The sequence below is a fragment of the Callionymus lyra genome, chromosome 18 (assembly GCF_982586985.1).
Source record: "Callionymus lyra chromosome 18, fCalLyr1.hap1.1, whole genome shotgun sequence".
In the NCBI taxonomy this organism is placed as follows: domain Eukaryota; kingdom Metazoa; phylum Chordata; class Actinopteri; order Syngnathiformes; family Callionymidae; genus Callionymus; species Callionymus lyra.
The window spans coordinates 12,348,596-12,366,666 of record NC_141835.1 but is presented as its reverse complement, the minus strand read 5'-3'; the positions used below and the strand labels follow the sequence as shown (position 1 = coordinate 12,366,666).

The 18,071-nt window shown below is 36.5% G+C and overlaps 2 protein-coding genes across 2 annotated transcripts; both read right to left on the bottom strand.

Moving 5' to 3' along the window:
• Positions 1-3,713: 3,713 nt before the first annotated feature.
• Positions 3,714-8,971, bottom strand: LOC148060500 (uncharacterized). Its single transcript, XM_087779905.1, has 5 exons — positions 8,940-8,971; positions 7,998-8,120; positions 7,755-7,932; positions 6,021-6,670; positions 3,714-4,412 (listed from the first exon to the last, which is right to left on the bottom strand). The coding sequence occupies exons 2-5, from the start codon at positions 8,118-8,120 to the stop codon at positions 3,984-3,986; spliced, it is 1,380 nt and encodes a 459-aa protein (XP_087636031.1). The 5' UTR covers positions 8,940-8,971; the 3' UTR covers positions 3,714-3,983.
• A 7,422-nt stretch (positions 8,972-16,393) lies between these two features.
• LOC148060499 (G protein-coupled receptor 151) lies at positions 16,394-17,720 on the bottom strand. The gene has a single exon (XM_087780050.1). It carries the CDS (start codon positions 17,676-17,678, stop codon positions 16,581-16,583), a length of 1,098 nt encoding a protein of 365 aa, XP_087636176.1. The 5' UTR covers positions 17,679-17,720; the 3' UTR covers positions 16,394-16,580.
• Positions 17,721-18,071: the final 351 nt, after the last annotated feature.

Below are 18,071 nucleotides of genomic sequence, written 5' to 3'. Positions count from 1 at the left end.
GCAGATTGACTTCTGGTTTACATCTGTGCGCTAATCCTCGAGCCTAATCCCGCACACACACGCACACACACACACACACTTATATTTACTTTTCAGTCATGAATATTATAGATTTTAATCCACAAACTATCTCAAGCCGCAGACAGTAAAGTGTACAAAGTCTCTAGGTTTAAAGAGAGAAAGCTTTCACTCAATATTGAACAGAAATGTTTCTTTAAAACGACAAAAACATTGTGTAGATCGTGAGTAAATATGTAGAATAACTATGACTGGATCATCTACAAACGTTGGACAAATATATCTTTAAGTTTGTCATGTATTAATGTAAACTAAATCCTTCAATAAAAATGTTTATTTACTAAACTTTCTGTCACAGGAAGCAATGTTTTATTTTTATATATTGTTTGTTTTTCTTATTCTATCCTGAAAATAATGTGTCCTTTGACATAAATTCTACTATTAATAGATGCCTCTCTGTAAACAACAAATAATTATGTTACTTATTTTAAACAATAAACATATTAAATAAATAAATAATTACTTACTTAGAGTTATCATTAGGACAAATAAAGTGACTGACAAAGTCTTCTGTATTTGTCCAACAAATTATAGAATAAATAATAATATAAATAATTAGGACTAGCAACAAAACAATAAGACAAACTTGATTAAATTGTTAATGTTTTTCAATTTATATTTAAATAATACATAATAAATATATATTAATGAAAATATAGATAGTTTTTTGGTTTTTTTACCTTTTCTCTTATTGATTCTAAGGGGCAAGAAATAAACAAGATAGTTTAATAAAGATCATGATTTCAACAATTGATGCACAAGTAAAAAATAATTCCAGGGACGTTTGTCCAAATCCAACCAGCAGATGGCGCCAAATATTTAGTTTATCTTACAAAGGTAAAGTGGCACAAACATACAGTTGGCTCTCGATTGAATTAAAGTTATCTAAAGCCTTTAAAACCAAAGTTTTGGTTGAATAATTCCACGACTGGTCCACGTCATTTGACTCATGACATCTCGCTTCAAGTGAACAGTAGCTTTGTGATCTCAGTCGCTCCAAATGATTCCCGGATTAGAGGACGGATCAAGGCCTGCTGTGGTCCATGTTGCTGTCAAAAAAAGGATTATTGTTGTCTAAAGCGATTCCACTCGTTCAGTGTTTGGTGCTTTGTCTAATTGGGGGTCGGAAACCTTTTGCACTCAAAGAGCCATTTGGACTCGTTTCATACGGTTAAGGAAACACCGGGAGCCGCAAAACTGTTTTGACTTCAAAAATATGATGCCGTATAAGGATTACTTTCTTTGTTTAGCTTCATGCTATTTCTGCATAAACTATAAACAAAAGATAAAAGTTCAAACTTCACTCATGTCGACTCAGGGTTGGGATTATTTAGAGTAATCCGTTTCTTTTTAGGGTCATAGACAAAAATGTATTTTCACTCATTACTCTGAAAATAATCCCAACCAAGAGTCGACATGAGGGCGAGTAGAAAATGAGTGAAATTAGAATTTTGATTATCATTCTAAGCATTAACAATGTTTTGACCTGTATTTTTACTGCAGTGTGTCCTATAGAAGTGACTCATGTTTGTTTATAACTATGTTCTTTGTGACTCTGAGAGGATATATTTTCTTAACCAGGTCTTTCTCAACGGCTTTGTTGTACATGGATTCTTATTATGAGAGAAAGTAAGTAAGTAAGTAAGTAATATTTATTTATATAGCGCTTTTCCAGGCCAGGGTCACAAAGCGCTTTAACAATCAAAACAATACTCAAAAAAGTATATACTTTAAAGATCAAGATAATACTGAGAACAACACAGGAGTTCCAGAAAATCAAGGAAAAGCCTGAACAAATAGAAACGTCTTGAGATGTTTCTTGAAGGAGTCAGTAGATCCATCAAGCGCAAAGAGAGAGGAAGATTGTTCCAAAGCTTAGGAGCAACAGCCTGAAAAGATTTCTCTCCTCTGGTCCTGAGCCGTGTGCGTGGAACCATAAGTAGATTCTGATCCACAGACCTCAGAGCCCGAGCTGGGGTGTAAGGCTGGATCAGATCAGTGATGTAAGGAGGAGCCTGACCATGAATAGATCTGAAAGTAAGAACCAGAATTTTAAAGTTGATCCTGAAAGAAACTGGAAGCCAAGTGGAAGAAAGTGGTAAAACAATTCATGTAGTTAACACTAACTAGTCAATGGATGGTGGAAAATGAATCCATCTTTAGTGAGATCAGATCACTTTAATAAGATGATTAAACAATAGTGCCTCTAAAAGCAGCAAATGTAGTTTTTGTATCATACCTATTTAACCAATACATGTATAATATGTTTACTTTGCGGCACTGAAAATTGTCAACCACTCCATTTGATTCTCAATTGCTGGCTCAGGACCCAAAAGTGGATTTACCTTGTAAAAAAACCTCTGTTCAGTTATATCCAGTATAACTACAACTAGACTGCAACATGCTTTGCTGTTATTTTTACACATTTAATTTAGTACAGTTCCAGGTGTTCCCTGATTTAAGACAGACTAGTTATCATACATTTTTTTAAACATTTCTGATCAAATTAAAATTGTATTTTCTGAACAAACTAAAGTCAAATACTGTAAAATGGTGTTATGCGTGTTACTGTTCCTTTAAAGACTGAGACAGGTGAGGGAGGGGGGAGCGCATGTCAGCGACAGTGCTGTGTGCAGTAACGTCTTTTACCGTAAAACACTTCGTTGTCAAATAAAGGTTGAGTGAATGAAAACAAATGAAAGACAAACATTTTGTACTATAAGATACTACGATACAAAATTAAATTAAAACGTTTCCTCAAGTTTCTGGTCCATTTCACACGTGTATTTACAAGTATAAAAACTGTTTTGCGAAATACTTGATGAATATACACTTTTATTCATTCTTACCAGGAACATCAATAACTGCCACAAGTGCAGAATAAGCTTCAAAATATACATTAAAACGGTACATTTTTTAACCAACTTTTCATTCATCTCATGACTAAGATAATTATAATATATTTATTTTGTTTTAGTACTTTTAATTTATGTAAATTTAAAACAATTCTCAACAATTGAACAACACATAAACCAACTAGTAATGCTTACAAAGACATTGTTTCTTTAAAGGGCATCTCAGACACAAGTTGTTACCAGATTGTTGAATTTCACCTCAGAAGCTACGCTAGCAAGTAGGTTTTTTATGGCAAGAATCTGTTGATATGATATGTTGAATACGATAGTGTAGTAACAATTATATATTTATAGTATTGTCGAGTACTTCACTCTGGTGTTGCATAATTTACAGACCACATGAATCTTGACGAAGTTGTAACCGCTTTCATTTTTTTTTCAAACCTAAATATGTCCAAACATCAGCTTTAAAAGCTACTGGAGTCACTGTATCCTCTCGTCCTCAGTCAACAGGAGCTCGCAGGATTTTATTATTCCTGTAGCTGCGGAGGACGTAATGGCTGCTGCTATCTAGTGGCTGGAGGCTAAATTGCAACACAAAAATAAATGCATGTTAATTGTAAATAAATGGTTTATTTTATTTTAACGATACTCTATTGAAATAAAAACTATTAAAGAACTATGGTAAAAAAAATGATATGCAATTTGAAAGCCCCCCAAAAAAGATCCAGTGCTGTCGAATTATGATATATTGTTCCGAAGAAAATATTGCACAGTATCGAGCTTGAAGATACTTACTTTTATTAAATAATTGAAATCAATGATAAAAAAAACTTTATTTAAAATCAACACATCCACTGTCGGAACAGAGTGATTGAGAAGAAATATTACGATGATAAACGTGTGGTTTTGTTATTGTAGATTTGAAGCTTGTGTATAGTTTCATGCAGTGCTTGCAGAGACGAAATTCAAATGACACTTGGTATAGCAGCCGAGTTCTTAACGGACATCGTGGTCAACATTTCTCAAGTATTCATTCTTGTTTAAACACTATTTCAGCCTAAACCTCCAAGCAACGATGAGTGCACACATCGCCACGCCCGCCCCAACCAGGAAGTACTTCCTGTTAGAGACAGGAAGTGTCTCCTCTGGTGGATTATTCGAGATGACGTCGACGGTCTTGCTCCTCTGTTGTGGTTGGTACAAGCTTTGTCCCGCCATGTTGGGCGGCGGTGGCGGCTCCTCGGATACCCGCAAAAGGAACTCCCCGACGCTGGCGGGGCCCGAGGTCCCGGTCGGTTCCACGGCGTCGCTGATCTGGAGGCTGTAGTCGTAGTTGGAGAGCGTGTCCGCGGCCTGGCTGGGAAGAACGCTGACGAGTGGGTCGGGTTTGCTGAAACACATGGAGTCGTCGACACGGACGTGGGCGGCAGGTGGATGTCCAGTTACCGACGCGCCGTTGGAGCTCGACCCCTTGACCTGCAGGAGAAATAATAATAAATGATACGTCAACATGTATTTAGAAGGATCTAAATGAACTTTTTATTATTTATTTTTACAAGAAAATTGACTTATTCGGAGAGTCGGACAATATTAAAAAAGGAAAAATTGAACAGTTTATGTTGCATTTATGATAATCCGACCATTATATAAAACGACTAGCATGGCTTACGAAGACACCGTTTCTTTGAGTGGCATCACAGAAACATATTTTGTGTGAGAAGCTAAGCTACCAATTTGGGGTGTAAGGATATAACAATACAATTACATTTTTTCACAATATCGATATTAAATGATACTTTATCCATTAAAGAAAATAAATGTATATAATAATAAATTATAGTCATATAGTTATTTTTGTTTTATATTTTAACAAATGGCGTTTGTTCCTTTTTGTGTTGCAATTAGCACCACTAGATGGCAGCAGTCATTATGTTCTCCACAGGAAATCCTGTGAGATCCAAGGAATGACTGAGGACAAGAGGACACAGTTGACTCCAATAGCTTTTAAATAGGATGTCCGGAGTTTTTGTTAAAAAAAACAGTTATTATTGATTTGAATGTAGTTTTTTTCTTATAAATATCTGAAAAATAAATAGTAAATCAAATAAATTTGAAATGAATGATGTTTAAGTATTAAACTACCTCAAACTTATGGGTGTTTGATACACTTAAATGTCGCAATTTCTTTTTTCCACAATACTTTATCGATTATTGACATACTTTTTTCAAATGGATCGTATTTTATGTGTTTTTAAGTAATTCATTGTTAAATATTATTTTTTAGTGACATGCAAATACTCATGGCATTATTATGTTTATTTTTATGTTGCCATTAAACTTCCAGCCTTTAGATGGCAGCAATCATTTAAATGTACATTGAAATCCTGTGAGATCCCCCGCACTGACTGAGGATGAGAGGATACAGTCTATTCCAGCAGCTTTTAAATGTGATGTTTGGAAATATTTGGTTTGAAAACAAATGAAAGCAGTTACAACTTCATCAAGAGTCATGTGGTCTGTAAATTCTGCAACACCAGAGTCAAGTACTCGACAATACTACACATATATTTGTTACTACAGTACCACGATATCGTATCATTGTATCGTTATATGTTGCCAATACACACCTCTACTAGCAAATATAGCTGTTGTTTGAAGTTAATTTAACTTAATGTTAGTTTCTAAAAATGTGTATAATCAATATCTTTAATCGAGAAGTTACTTGCCTGCTTGAGACTTGGCTCCTGCAAGGGTTTGATCTCCATCTGCTCTCTGTGATGCCACTTAAAGAAACGGTGTCTTATCGCCAAGGCATGTCGGGGGTCTTATTTAAAACAGGAAGTCTGACATAAATCAGGATTTTTATGAAGGAAATTACTTTTAATTACTATTTTATAGTGATTTTTATAATGATTTTGAGTGAACATTTCTAATTTTGATAAAAAAAAGGTTGCTAGAAATGACTGAGTGAACATTTATATTCATAGTGACATTGAAATTAACCTTTTTTGATGCTTTTATACAGAATAATTGATGATTATCGACCAATATTAATGATAAATAACTGGTGATGACAGTCTTTACCTGGTTAGTAGGAGGCTGCGGGGACTGGTCAGGGGTATGGGCAGGGGGGCCTGCAGGGGTTCGTGCAGGGGTTCTTGCCGGGGTGAGCACAGGGGTGAGTGCAGGGGTTCGTGCAACCTCACAGGTTGGGGTCGTGTCCTGAACTGGGGGTCTCTCAGGAGTCACAACCTGGAACGACACCTCTTGAGGGACATTTGAGTTCACCAATGGTGATGAACCAAAAACCAGGTTTTGGCTCCTGGGGGGCGTTACAGGAACTTTTGTAGGGGCCACAACCTCATCCTCCTCAGGGCGACTCGGTCGGTAAGACTCGACATAATTATCTAAACTCGGACCAGTTTGGATGAACGAGTTTTCCTCCGGCTCCTGGCGAATTTCCTCCACCGTTGCAGGAGAAGGCTTTCCTTGACGTGTTTCTGTGTGAGGAGGTTCAGGGGGAGCATCCATCATCTCAGGGACTTGTGAAGGGGTCGCTGCTGCTCTTGGAGGGTCCGTCTGGAAAGATGGTTTCTCCCAAGCTTGTGAGGGAACAATGGTGGGACCTGATGGAGCAAACGCGGACCGACCATTGTCTCCGCTCTCTGATACAGGCGAATGACCCGCTTCAGATTTTGGGGGTACGTTTTCTTTAGGAGCGCCAGGTTTGGTAGCTAGAAAAAAAGGTGCAAAATAATCAGTTTAAAGTGTCACATTAGTCCGAGCGAAACTATAAAACTGAATATTTGTGACTTCAAGTTTGTGTTTTAGTCCCTGCTTAAAGTATTTTTTTTATTTTTCTCGTATAACTTATAACAATTAGTTAAGGTAACTTTATTCAAAACTAGAAATTGTGCATTTCCAGAAGAAAATGCAGTTTGAATGCTAAATCTAAAAACTGTGTAGAAACGGATGAAATGATGGTATAAAAGAAAAAGACTAATGTGAAAACAATAAATAAACTGAAAAAGGTTGACTAGAAGAAAAAAGAATAAAAGTTAATCGAATTAGAAGTAGAATTAGTAGTAGTAGAATTAGTAGAATGGGGTGTAGAAGAAGTAGTAGTAGAATAAGTAGTAGTAATAGTAGAATACGTTGTAGTAGAAGTAGAATCAGTAGTAGTAGAAGTGGATGAAGTAGAAGTAGATGAAGTAGAATAATTAGTAGTAGAATTAGTAATAGTAGTAGTAGAATGTGTGTTAGAAGTGGTATTACAAATAGTAGTGAAAGTACAAGTTGATTTAGTAGAAAAAGTAGAGTAGAAGTAGTAGTAGTAGAATATGTAGTAGAAGTAGTCGTAGAATAAGTAGTAGAAGTATAATTACATTAAGCAGAAGAAGAATTAGTAGTAAAAGAAGTAGTATTTGAAGTAGTAGTGTAGTGTAAGTAGAAAAAAGTGTTTTTAAAGTTGAATGAAGTTTCTATGTGTGAGTAGACGAAAGTACCTGAAGGTCAGGAGTTGAAACAAGTGAATGGGGGAAAAAATGTGTAGAAAAAGAGGAATAGAAGAAAAAGTTGAAGAGATAAAAGAAAGATAGAACATCGCTGGCATTTCGGGAAGGAGCCGAATTGATAAAAGTTTGAACGGTTCAAATCTGATGAAATTTGTAGGAGGAGATGTTGAACAAAGTTTAGGTCAGAAGAGAAAAAGTGGATCTCAACCTTCAGCATTCACACTATCAAGTGTGTTACCTTCAGCATTCACACTATTAATGATCAGATTAGTTTCGTGAACGGACAAAACTCAGCGTAACTTACGTCTCGGCTTCAGTTTCTCATATTCCGTTCGCATCTCCGTCGCTAAACTCTTGTGCTCGCATGCTTCGAGCGCCCGGATGAGCTGATCGGCCCAGTTCTCTCTCCGGATCAAACAGTTGACCAGCTCGTCCACGCCGTCTTGTTCGCTGCTATTCAACCTCTTCGCCTCGATGGTTTCCTGCGAGTCGAGGAACAGTTTAAAAAAGTTGACTCCAGCGATGGAGGCGAGTCTACGACACTTACCCTGTCGTGCTTCGTCAAACAAGGCAGATGTAGAACTATTTCTCTGACCTTCACCGTGGTCACTAGTTTAGCCAAGTTTCTGCGTATGTAACCATTGTAAAGCTTGTCTTCGGCAAACGGCATCTGGAAAAGAAAAGAAATAAAGGTGGTAAACGGGAACAATTTATTAAACATAACCATATTCAATTTACAGTTGTGGAAAGTGAAAGTAGGAATATCTATCTAAAGTGAAACTGAAACTGAAAAAAACCCCAACAATCTTCAGCTAACGTTTTTATTTCAAAATTAAATGAACCACAAACGTATCTGGTAAGAACTTAACTACAACTGTTTTTTATTCACTTGTACTGTCAGAATTGATCGATTATATCTTGACACATGTCAGGGAATTAACTAGTCAGTTATCTTTGTCAAACGTTTCCTTTAGAGCATCTTCTTTGGCACACTTCACTTGTAAACGAGTTTAAATAAAGTTTATTTATTAGTTGTTATTAATATTAAATGACAGATTCATAGGTGGAATCAAGACTTTTATATCATATCAGTAGTATAATTATTATTATTAGTAGTAGTAGTAATAGAATAATAATTAGTAAACGCAGTATTACAATTATTAGTAAAAGTGGATTTAGTAGTAAAAGTAGAGTTGTAGAAGTAGTAGTAGACTAGGTAGTAGTAGTATAAGTAGAATAAATAGTAGAATTAGTAGTAGAAGTGGTCGTAGAACTAGAAGTATTAGTAGTAGTTTGTAGACACATTTGACTTGTAAACGAGTTTCAATAAAGTTTATTTATTAATTGTTATAAATACTAAATGACAGATTCATAGGTGGAATCAAGACTTTTATATCATTGAATCGAGACGTAAAAAACGTGTTCGAGCCACTCAACAAAGATCGGTCGATGACATATTTCTTAAAATTCGGCTTCAAAAAACACTCACCTTTAGTGATTTCGACGCTTCCTTCAGTGAAGTCTTCGAGTTTCACTGAACTCTTCTCTACTTCCTGACAACACTCGGTTTCTATTGGAGGAGAGAGCTGTCAATCTACCCCAACCAATCAGAGGAGTGGGCGGGGCTCGGTATGCCACCCAAATGTGACGCACGTTTTTTTTTTATTTCATATTTATCCAACATTAATATGCACTTAATTGAATTAATTAAAAAAAAAAATCTTATCTTTAAGCATTAAAAGAAAATTGTTTATATATTTAAATAGAAAACTAAACTTATTTTCTCTGATTTTGTCACTTTTTTTTTTTTTCTAATACAATTTAAAGCGTCCTATCCCAGGTCGACACGTACAATGAATGCAATATTGTACTTTAGTTTAATTTGTAATTCATAATTAACGACTGTTTGCAGTAAGAAATGTTCATTTTATGCCAGAGGGATTTGTTACTTACTTATTCTGGTACGTTTTAAGTACAGTTGAAATTTAAAATAGAATTAAAAGGCTAATAGTTTTCATTAAGAGTGTAAATACTTGTATTTCTCATTCTAAATACCCACTTTAGTTGGATGGGCCGTCGAAAAATTTAAATATACATTAATATGTATACTGTCTATTTTTGAATGTTATGTATTTTAAAAATAAATTGATGTTTATTTTCATTTATAATGTTCTATTTTTTTTAATTTAGAAAAGCACAATGTTGTTTATACTTTAAAAATATATTATATCATGAAATAATGTGATATCATTAAATAAAGTCATAATATCATAAACTATCATGATAATATCATGAAATATCATGATAATGTCACGAAATAAAGTGATTATATCATGAAATAACGTGGTAATATCATGAAATAAAGTGGTAATATCATAAACTATCATGATAAAATCATGATAATATAACGAAATAACATGATAATATCACTAAATAACGTTGTAATATCATAAAATATCATGATAATATCATGAAATATCATGATAATTTCACGAAATAACGTGATTATATGATGAAATAATGTGATAATATCATTAAATAACGTTCTAATATCAAGAAATATCATGATAATGTCACAAAATAATGTGATAATATCACGAAATACCGTTATAGTATCATAAAATAATGTGATAAGATCAATAAATGATGTGGTAATATAATGAGGTAACATGATAATGTCACAAAATAACATAATAATTATATGTATAATATCATTTTTTTTTCAATTTGTAAAAGCACAAAGTTGTTTATACTTTAAGAATATTACTCTAAAATCAATAAATATCTGTAACAGGCTATCATGAACATGTAACTAATGAAAATGAATACACTTTTATTAAACTGTGTCCCACATCACTACAGTTGTGATGAAATGAAATGCTCTCAACATTTCTGTTCTCACAACATCGCGGCATCTATTCCAGTGAGTGCAGACGGCCTCATGGCTTTTGTGGCTCACCGGGCAAACCTTCTTCTGGAGAGCAGCAACAAAATAAAAGCCTGGGGCGTCTTCAACGACTCATCACGGTCGACTGAAGAACAAAAACACCATCTACGGCGCTGGAAAAGAAAGAGTCTGTTAGTTTAAAACCAGCATCTGACTGTTGAGGAGGAGGACGTCCATACCACACCGTTTTCATTCACAGTACGTTTATAAATTAATAATTGAATATATATATATATATATATTTTAATATTATATTCAATATATAAATTCCAACTCAAGCTTCTGCACCATAATAAACATCTAGTCTTGTGATTTAAGTGAGTGTAAATATATGATTTGATTTGGAATATAAAGCAATTTATAACAACTAAAGTATACATAGAAATGAATATTTTATTTTGAAATGGTAAAACATGTGAGAAATCTATAAAATAAATAAAATATGGGTAAAAGTATTGAATGAATGTTCCCTGAAAAAAAAATACATTTGAATTTCTCAATTATATGTTGCTGAACTTTTACAATTATACTTACAACAGGTTTAATGTTGGCATTATACATTCACGGATTGACCTTCATGTAAAAACGATAAATAAATCAATCGTAAATAGAGTTTTTGTTTCACTCATTTTCAATTCTTAAATGCTATCTTTGGAGTAGAATTTACTGAAATGAACGTTTTGACGTGTCAGAAGTCGCAGACTAATTTTACTTCACCAAAAAAAACATCAGTTTTATTCATATTGTTGACATCCAGAACCTCTGCCCCTTATCTTATCTTATCTTAAACGTGTTTAAATGCAACTACTACTACTAAACGACTATTGCAACTGTTTGTTTTCATGTCTGAACAAGAAGGATCTGTCTCGCCTGCATTAAATACAAAACTCTGAAGCCAGATTTCTGACCTGCTCTAGTAGAAGAACTCACATTTCTCTGATCCTTAAAACTCTTCACTGGCTTCCAGTTTCTTTCTGGATAAACTTTAAAATTCTGGTTATTACTTTCAGATCTATTCATGGTCAACCTTCCATCAGTAGATTCTGATCCAGACTTACACCCCAGCTCAGACTCTGAGGTCTGTGGATCAGAATCTACTGATGGTTCCTGAACACGGTTCAGGACCAGAGGAGAGAAATCCTTCGAGACTGTTGCTCCTAAGCTTTGGAACGATCTCTGTGTTTGATGATCTACTGACTCCTTCAAGAAACATCTGAAGATGTTTTTATTTGTTACGGCTTTTCCTTGATTTTCTGGAACTCCTGTGTTGTTCTCAGTATTATCTTGACCTTTAAAGTATATACTTTATTGAGTATTGTTTTGATTGTTTAAGCGCTTTGTGACCCTAGTCTGGAAAAGCGCTCTATAAATACAAATTACTTACCTACTTACTTACTTAAACACTGACATCTCCACAGGTTATTATATAGAGTTCAAGGCAACTCTTTTTTGCAAAGGATGGGAATGATCGGAACACAAGCAAGAACATCAAATACAGAAGGAAGTGGAAGCCCCAACAAGCTGTGACCGATGCAGAATCCCACTGGAAACACCAGGAAATTGGAGGCGTTGTACACCAGGGACTCCCGGGTCTTGGTCACTACACAGGGAGCCAAAAGAGGCCTTGTCGTCAAAAGGTCCAGGAGAGTCCGGGGAGGCAGCAGAAGAGGATTGTCGGGTGAAGGCAATCGGACCGGCCTCTCAGGGGTCGAAGGACGGACCTGACCCTGACCCAGGCACAGGAGCCGACACTATCTTGGAAGGAGCCGTGGCAAACTGACCAAGACGAGCTTTCTAACCGCCTGTTGCCGACCCCGACCAACTTGAAGATCTGGGGCAAAGAAGAAGGCTCATCATGCAAGCAATGTGGAGCATCTGCCTGCACGCTTAACCACATCCTCAGGGCGTGCCTGAAGGCGCTGGCAGAAGGGCGCCACAGATGGTAGGCATGATAAGGTCCGACCTGGAGATGACCGTGGATTCGAAGGGGAAGCTCGTCTTTCCACGAGGAAGTGGCGGCAAACCTCACGGCGACCAGACATGGTCTTGCTGTCCAGGAGCACGAAAACCGTCATCGTGGCGGAGCTCACAGTGCCCGGGGAAGAGAGAATGGACTTGGCTCACCAATCGAAGCAAGTACCAAGACCTGAGTGATGAAGCCGTCCTAAAAGGATGGCAAGCAACAAGCTTCCCGATCGAAGTCAAGGCAAGGTCGGTGCGTTTCTTCCTCCGGAGGATCAGGCTGGAGCTCAAACGGCTGAAGAAAGCCACCAGCGATTTAGCCACAAGGCTACCAAAAAGGACGACCTGCACATTTTTAAGAGTAGTTCCGCAGGAACAGCTTCTGGCAAAGCATCTTCGATGTTTACTTCACCATATCGAAATGAAATTTAAGCTACTTTTATCTGTTACGATTATGTTTTAAAGTCTTATAATCTTTGCTTGTTCTTCCTGAAAGTCGAGGGGCTAATCGATGCTAAGCTAACAAATATCCCTGAAAGCTTAATTAAATAAAGTACGTTACATTTTTGACACATTTTTCTTAAATTCAAATATAAAAAAAACTGACCAACACATTACACGTAACAAGCAAACTTGCCTTAATAATCATAATTCAAACGGAAATATTAAAAGAAGTGTTTTGTGCTAGAAATGTCACATTTTAAACTTTATGTATTCATAAAGTATTTCAGTGACATTTTCATGACTTAATGATTGTCCTGAATCCTCCTCCGTCTCCCTCCTCATGGAGGAAGAAAATCAGAGTCAATTAGAAGTTGACGGTCGAGGCGACCTGAGGCCAGACATGTGGCGCGACGTTCTAGCGTCAATGAATAAATTATGTTGCACAATCGCAGAGACTGTGTGTGTGTGTGTGTGTGTGTGTGTGTGTGTTTTCCGCTGCCTCCACCTGTAACCTTTCTTCTCACCCAGGCGGAGTGAAATGTCAGCTCTGGCTGGGCGGCCAAGCCACAGGCGGCCGTCGCTCCACTGATGAAGACGCCGCCGACTAAAAGCAGCTTTTCTATCCATAAACACTGAAGGTTAGTGACGCGGGTCACTGGAGTCGAGGAGGTCACTGAGTGACCAGATACTAGCAGGAGATTCGGTCGAGACTCTTCTACGAACCTCTAAATGAACTTGATAGATTTGTTATTGAGCTTTAATGTACACATTATGAGCAGAATATTATATTCCCGTCTCGCCAGCTCCTGTTGTTGTTGTTGAATTGTCCCTTTTATATTACGGTCAAAATGACCCTAATGATAAACTGTACTATTACATTTTTATTTTTGTTTTACAATAAGGTTGCTTTTTTTTTTTTTTTTACAGATGCTAGAGTTTCCAGCAGAGAAAGTTATTTTATCACGAAATAACACAGTATCAAGAAATGATGAGATATCAAGAAATAACATGATAATAATGTGATGATATCATGAAATATCGTGATAATATCATATATTACATGATAATAACGTGATGATAACATGATAATATCATGAAATAGCATGATAATAATGTGATAATATCATGAAATATTGTGATAATATCATATATTACATGATAATTACGTGATGATAACATGATAATATCATGAAATAACATGATAATATCATGAAATAACATGATAATAACATGATAATATCATGAAATACTGTGATAATATCATAAATAACATGATTATAACGTGATAATATCATGACATTTTGTGAGAATATCAAAATAACATGATAATAACGTGATAATATCATGAAACAAAAGTATCAGAAAACAACGTGATAACCTCATAAAATAACGTGATAATAATGTGATAATATAATGAAATATTGAGATATTATTATGTTAAAATAACATGAAATAACATATTATGAAATATCGTGATAATATCATAAAATGAATGTGATAATATTATGAAATGTTGGATAATTTATAAAATGATGTCATAATATCATCAAATATTGTGATAATATCATCAAATAACATGAAAATATAAAACAAATAACATCATAATATCAAGAAACATTGGCCAGATTCTGAAATAACATGATACTGGTTTTCCACCTCTGACAACTCCATACTTTATAACCCTTAAACAAGAGGTCAATATATTCAAAATATTTTCATCATCCACAAAACTGCAGATAAACACGTTTTGAATTTGATATATTTTTTATTAATAACAAATAAATACTGAACCACGAACGATGTACATTTGTCTGGATGTTGGTGTTGAATGAGAGGCAGGAGTCGACCACAACTTCATCACTGAAATAATCAACAGTTTAGGAACAAACAGTGTCTCTAGAAATATATTTAATAAACTAACATGTTTTGTGTATATTGATAAAATATAGATGATACAAAATATAACATTAGCGAAACATGGAATCATCACAAAGAGAAAAAAAATCATTAATTCCATATAATATAACAATAACATTAGCTTAATTTTTCTCTTTTACACACTTGTTGCATCTTTCTAGCTGTTACTACAAGTTAAAAAACACAAAGAAATGTAGATTCTATTAGATAAACTCACAATTCCAAGAGTTAGCTTAACGTTAGCATACATTTAGCATTGAGTTAGCATCTACATTAGCATCTTAGACATAGCTAATCTTCAAAAAATTCTGATGTTTTTTGAGTAAAAAAAAAACGTTTGGCTTTCTTGCTTTTCAGAAGTATGTTAAAGGAATAATGCTATTTTAAAACAGAAATATAATAACAATAAGAAACATAATTGATGTTTTCATATCATAAAAAGCATTTTTTTTAAAGTGTAAAGCTATCAAAGTCAATCTAAAAAGAAAGCATAACAACTTGTTACAACATATAAGCGCTTTGAATCATTGAACTATTACAAATACATGTTTCAGGCTATGTTTTAGACATCCCATAATCAACTACTCAATGGTTTATGTGAACTAAACGTAGCAGCGTATCAGATCACTCCGTCCAACAAGTGAAATGTGATTAAAAGCATGACCTGAAACACGGATTAGTCGTGTTGACGGGACGTGGAGAAATGAAACGACGGGAGATTTTGATATATTCTTGATTAAAGTGGTAGAACGTGTGTTTGGGTGGAGTAGACGAGAAGAGGCTGGCGTGACAACTGTTCATAATATATAATATAATATGGAGAACATTGTCACGGATTGTTCTTTACAAATATCATACACAAGTGCGACAAAACCCTCCGTAAATAACACATCATTCATCGTGAGTTATTGTAAAAAAAAAAGGTCAACATTCGTGGTTTATGACGATATGAAGGAGATGTATTTAAACATTTGTATTAAACATCATTTGAAGAAACAAAAATAATGTGGATAATGCAGGCGTTGTTGACAATCAAGCAGTTATTAAACAGTTACATTTATTTGATATATAATATTTATTTACACTAACATTGAAGACTGGAAAACACCTACAGGTCCCTATATAATAGACTTGATAGATACTTTATGATGTTGTACATGTTAGCATAGCATAGCATCGATAAAAGTGCTAACTGATTTTTTTTTTAAGTACAATGTACAACCCCTCGACAAGTATTTAACAAAACTCAGAATATAAACTATGTAAAACTTACAATTGAAAGTGTAATTTCGAATCTTAAATTAATGAAAGTTTAAGAACAAGTAGAGTTTGTCTCTTATGTGTGGTAAAGTTGAATTAATCTTCTCTTTAAAAAATGACACCGCATTATATATATATATATATATATATATATATATATATATTTAAATGTGTCTAATATATGGAAAAAAAATCCTGAGCTGTATAATCATGATATATTATCGTATTTCGTATTATTTACTTTAAGAAACTATAAGTTTAATCTTCCCCTTATAAAGAGTAAAGAGTAATTTATTTTATTGTATTTTTTTAAGATCATATATAATTTGAATGTTAATAGAATTAAATAGTGTTTATAAATGACATGTGACATAATATTGTGTTTCATAATAAGTGTTAAGTTTGATCTTTACCTTATAAAGATTAAATAGTTTATTTTTGAGTGATTTTGATGTCTTTCTATCAGGACCAGTAAAATACGCAATATTTAAGTATATTTACATTTAATATTCTATAGCAAGAGAATAAAACATTGAATAGAAATGTATAAAAACACCAGATTATTATTCATTTTTATATCACTTTTGGGTTTTGATCCCACTACAACATTTTCTCCTCCTTCTCCCACGGAACCGGGTCCTGCTCGTCCTCCACCTGCGTGTTCCTGCGTCCGGTCCAAAAATGCTCCACGTCCGGGATGGTCTGGTCCTGCGAGTGGACCGTGTTGGAGGTCAGCTCGGCGCCGTTCTCCTCCGCCTTGGGACCGGCGTTCCTGGGGACCCGCGCGGGGCCCCTGCAGGTCGCCGCGTACCAGACGGTGATGAGTCCCTGGCGCACGTCGTCGTACATGGTCATGAGGATCACCGGGAACACCGCGCTGCTGGCGTACAGAAGCACCTGCGCGAAGATGGTGACCCCCACCGGGGGTCTGCTATGGCCCAGGCGCGTCCAGGTGAAGGTCCCCCAGTCCGGCAGGAGCGCGAGCCCGAGGCAGCCGCTGAGACACAGCAGGACCAGGGACACCTTGCTCTGGCGGCTCGGACCCGGCGCGTGGTTCACCGCCGCGTGGAGGGACTTGGTGTGGAACGCCACGGTGAAGAGCACCGGGACCACGAAGGTCGCCACCGGGTAGATCTTGTAGTACAGACTCATGAAGTCGGACGCGCAGATCGGGACTTGAGCCACGCAGATGTGCTCGCTCCCGTGGGGCTCCAGGGACGCGTAGAGCAGCTGCGGGACCGGGACCACCACGGACACGGTCCAGATGAAGGCGAAGGGGATCCACGCCGGGCTGGAGGAGGGTCCCAGGGTGTGTTTGGCTCGGGTGCTGGCGGCCAGCGTCAAAGTTTTGGCGACCACGCAGGAGTGCTGGATCCAGTCCGCGGTGTTGCACATGAACCCCCCTAGAGTCCACGCCTGGGTGTAGTAGGTGACGGCGCGCACGGGGGCGCACAGCAGCAGGATCAACAAGTCCGTGGACGCCAGGGCGGACAGGACCGTCTTCACCTCGGACCCTCGGTGGCCCCTGAAGTCCCGGATGAAAATGAGCAGGACCAGCAGGTTCCCCACAGCCCCGGACACGCACACCCCGATCAGGACCACCGGCACCGCGGTCCGGACCTCCTCCCGGTGCAGAAGCTGGACTCCTCCAACGAAATCGAAGAAGGTAACATTCGCTGCTCGGTCTGGAATCATCATCTCACCGATGAAAGAAAAATGTTTTTTTTTTAAAGAATTGAGACCGAGTTGGATCCAGTCGGACCAGCGAGTCCAGGAGAGTGATGATGTCAGGAGGAGGTTTTTCTATTTCAAGAGCTGCCATTTACATCCACGCACGTCACCAGCTCCAGGCTCCTGATCAAATGTGAGCGCAGCAGGATCCACGAACCTCACTCCAGCATATTTAACCACGGAAAAAACTCTTAAAGACAACTTCTTAAGATATAAAATAAAGCTTTAGACGCATTTCCTCCACATTTTATTATAGATATTTGGATTAAAATCTGATTTAATTTCAAATTCAGCACCTTGGATAGCGCCGTATGGGAAAAGAAATTGGTCAAATCATATGTTTCTGCACTTTATATTAAA

Excerpts from the sequence above, each read along its gene's own strand:
- LOC148060500 (XM_087779905.1), bottom strand. The coding sequence starts at position 8,120 with ATGCCGTTTGCCGAAGACAAGCTTTACAATGGTTACATACGCAGAAAC. Across the intron at positions 7,933-7,997 it reads GTTTGACGAAGCACGACAGG|GAAACCATCGAGGCGAAGAG; the intron begins GTAAGTGTCGTA and ends CTCGACTCGCAG. Across the intron at positions 4,413-6,020 it reads CGCAGCCTCCTACTAACCAG|GTCAAGGGGTCGAGCTCCAA; the intron begins GTAAAGACTGTC and ends TTTCTCCTGCAG.
- LOC148060499 (XM_087780050.1), bottom strand. The coding sequence starts at position 17,678 with ATGATGATTCCAGACCGAGCAGCGAATGTTACCTTCTTCGATTTCGTT.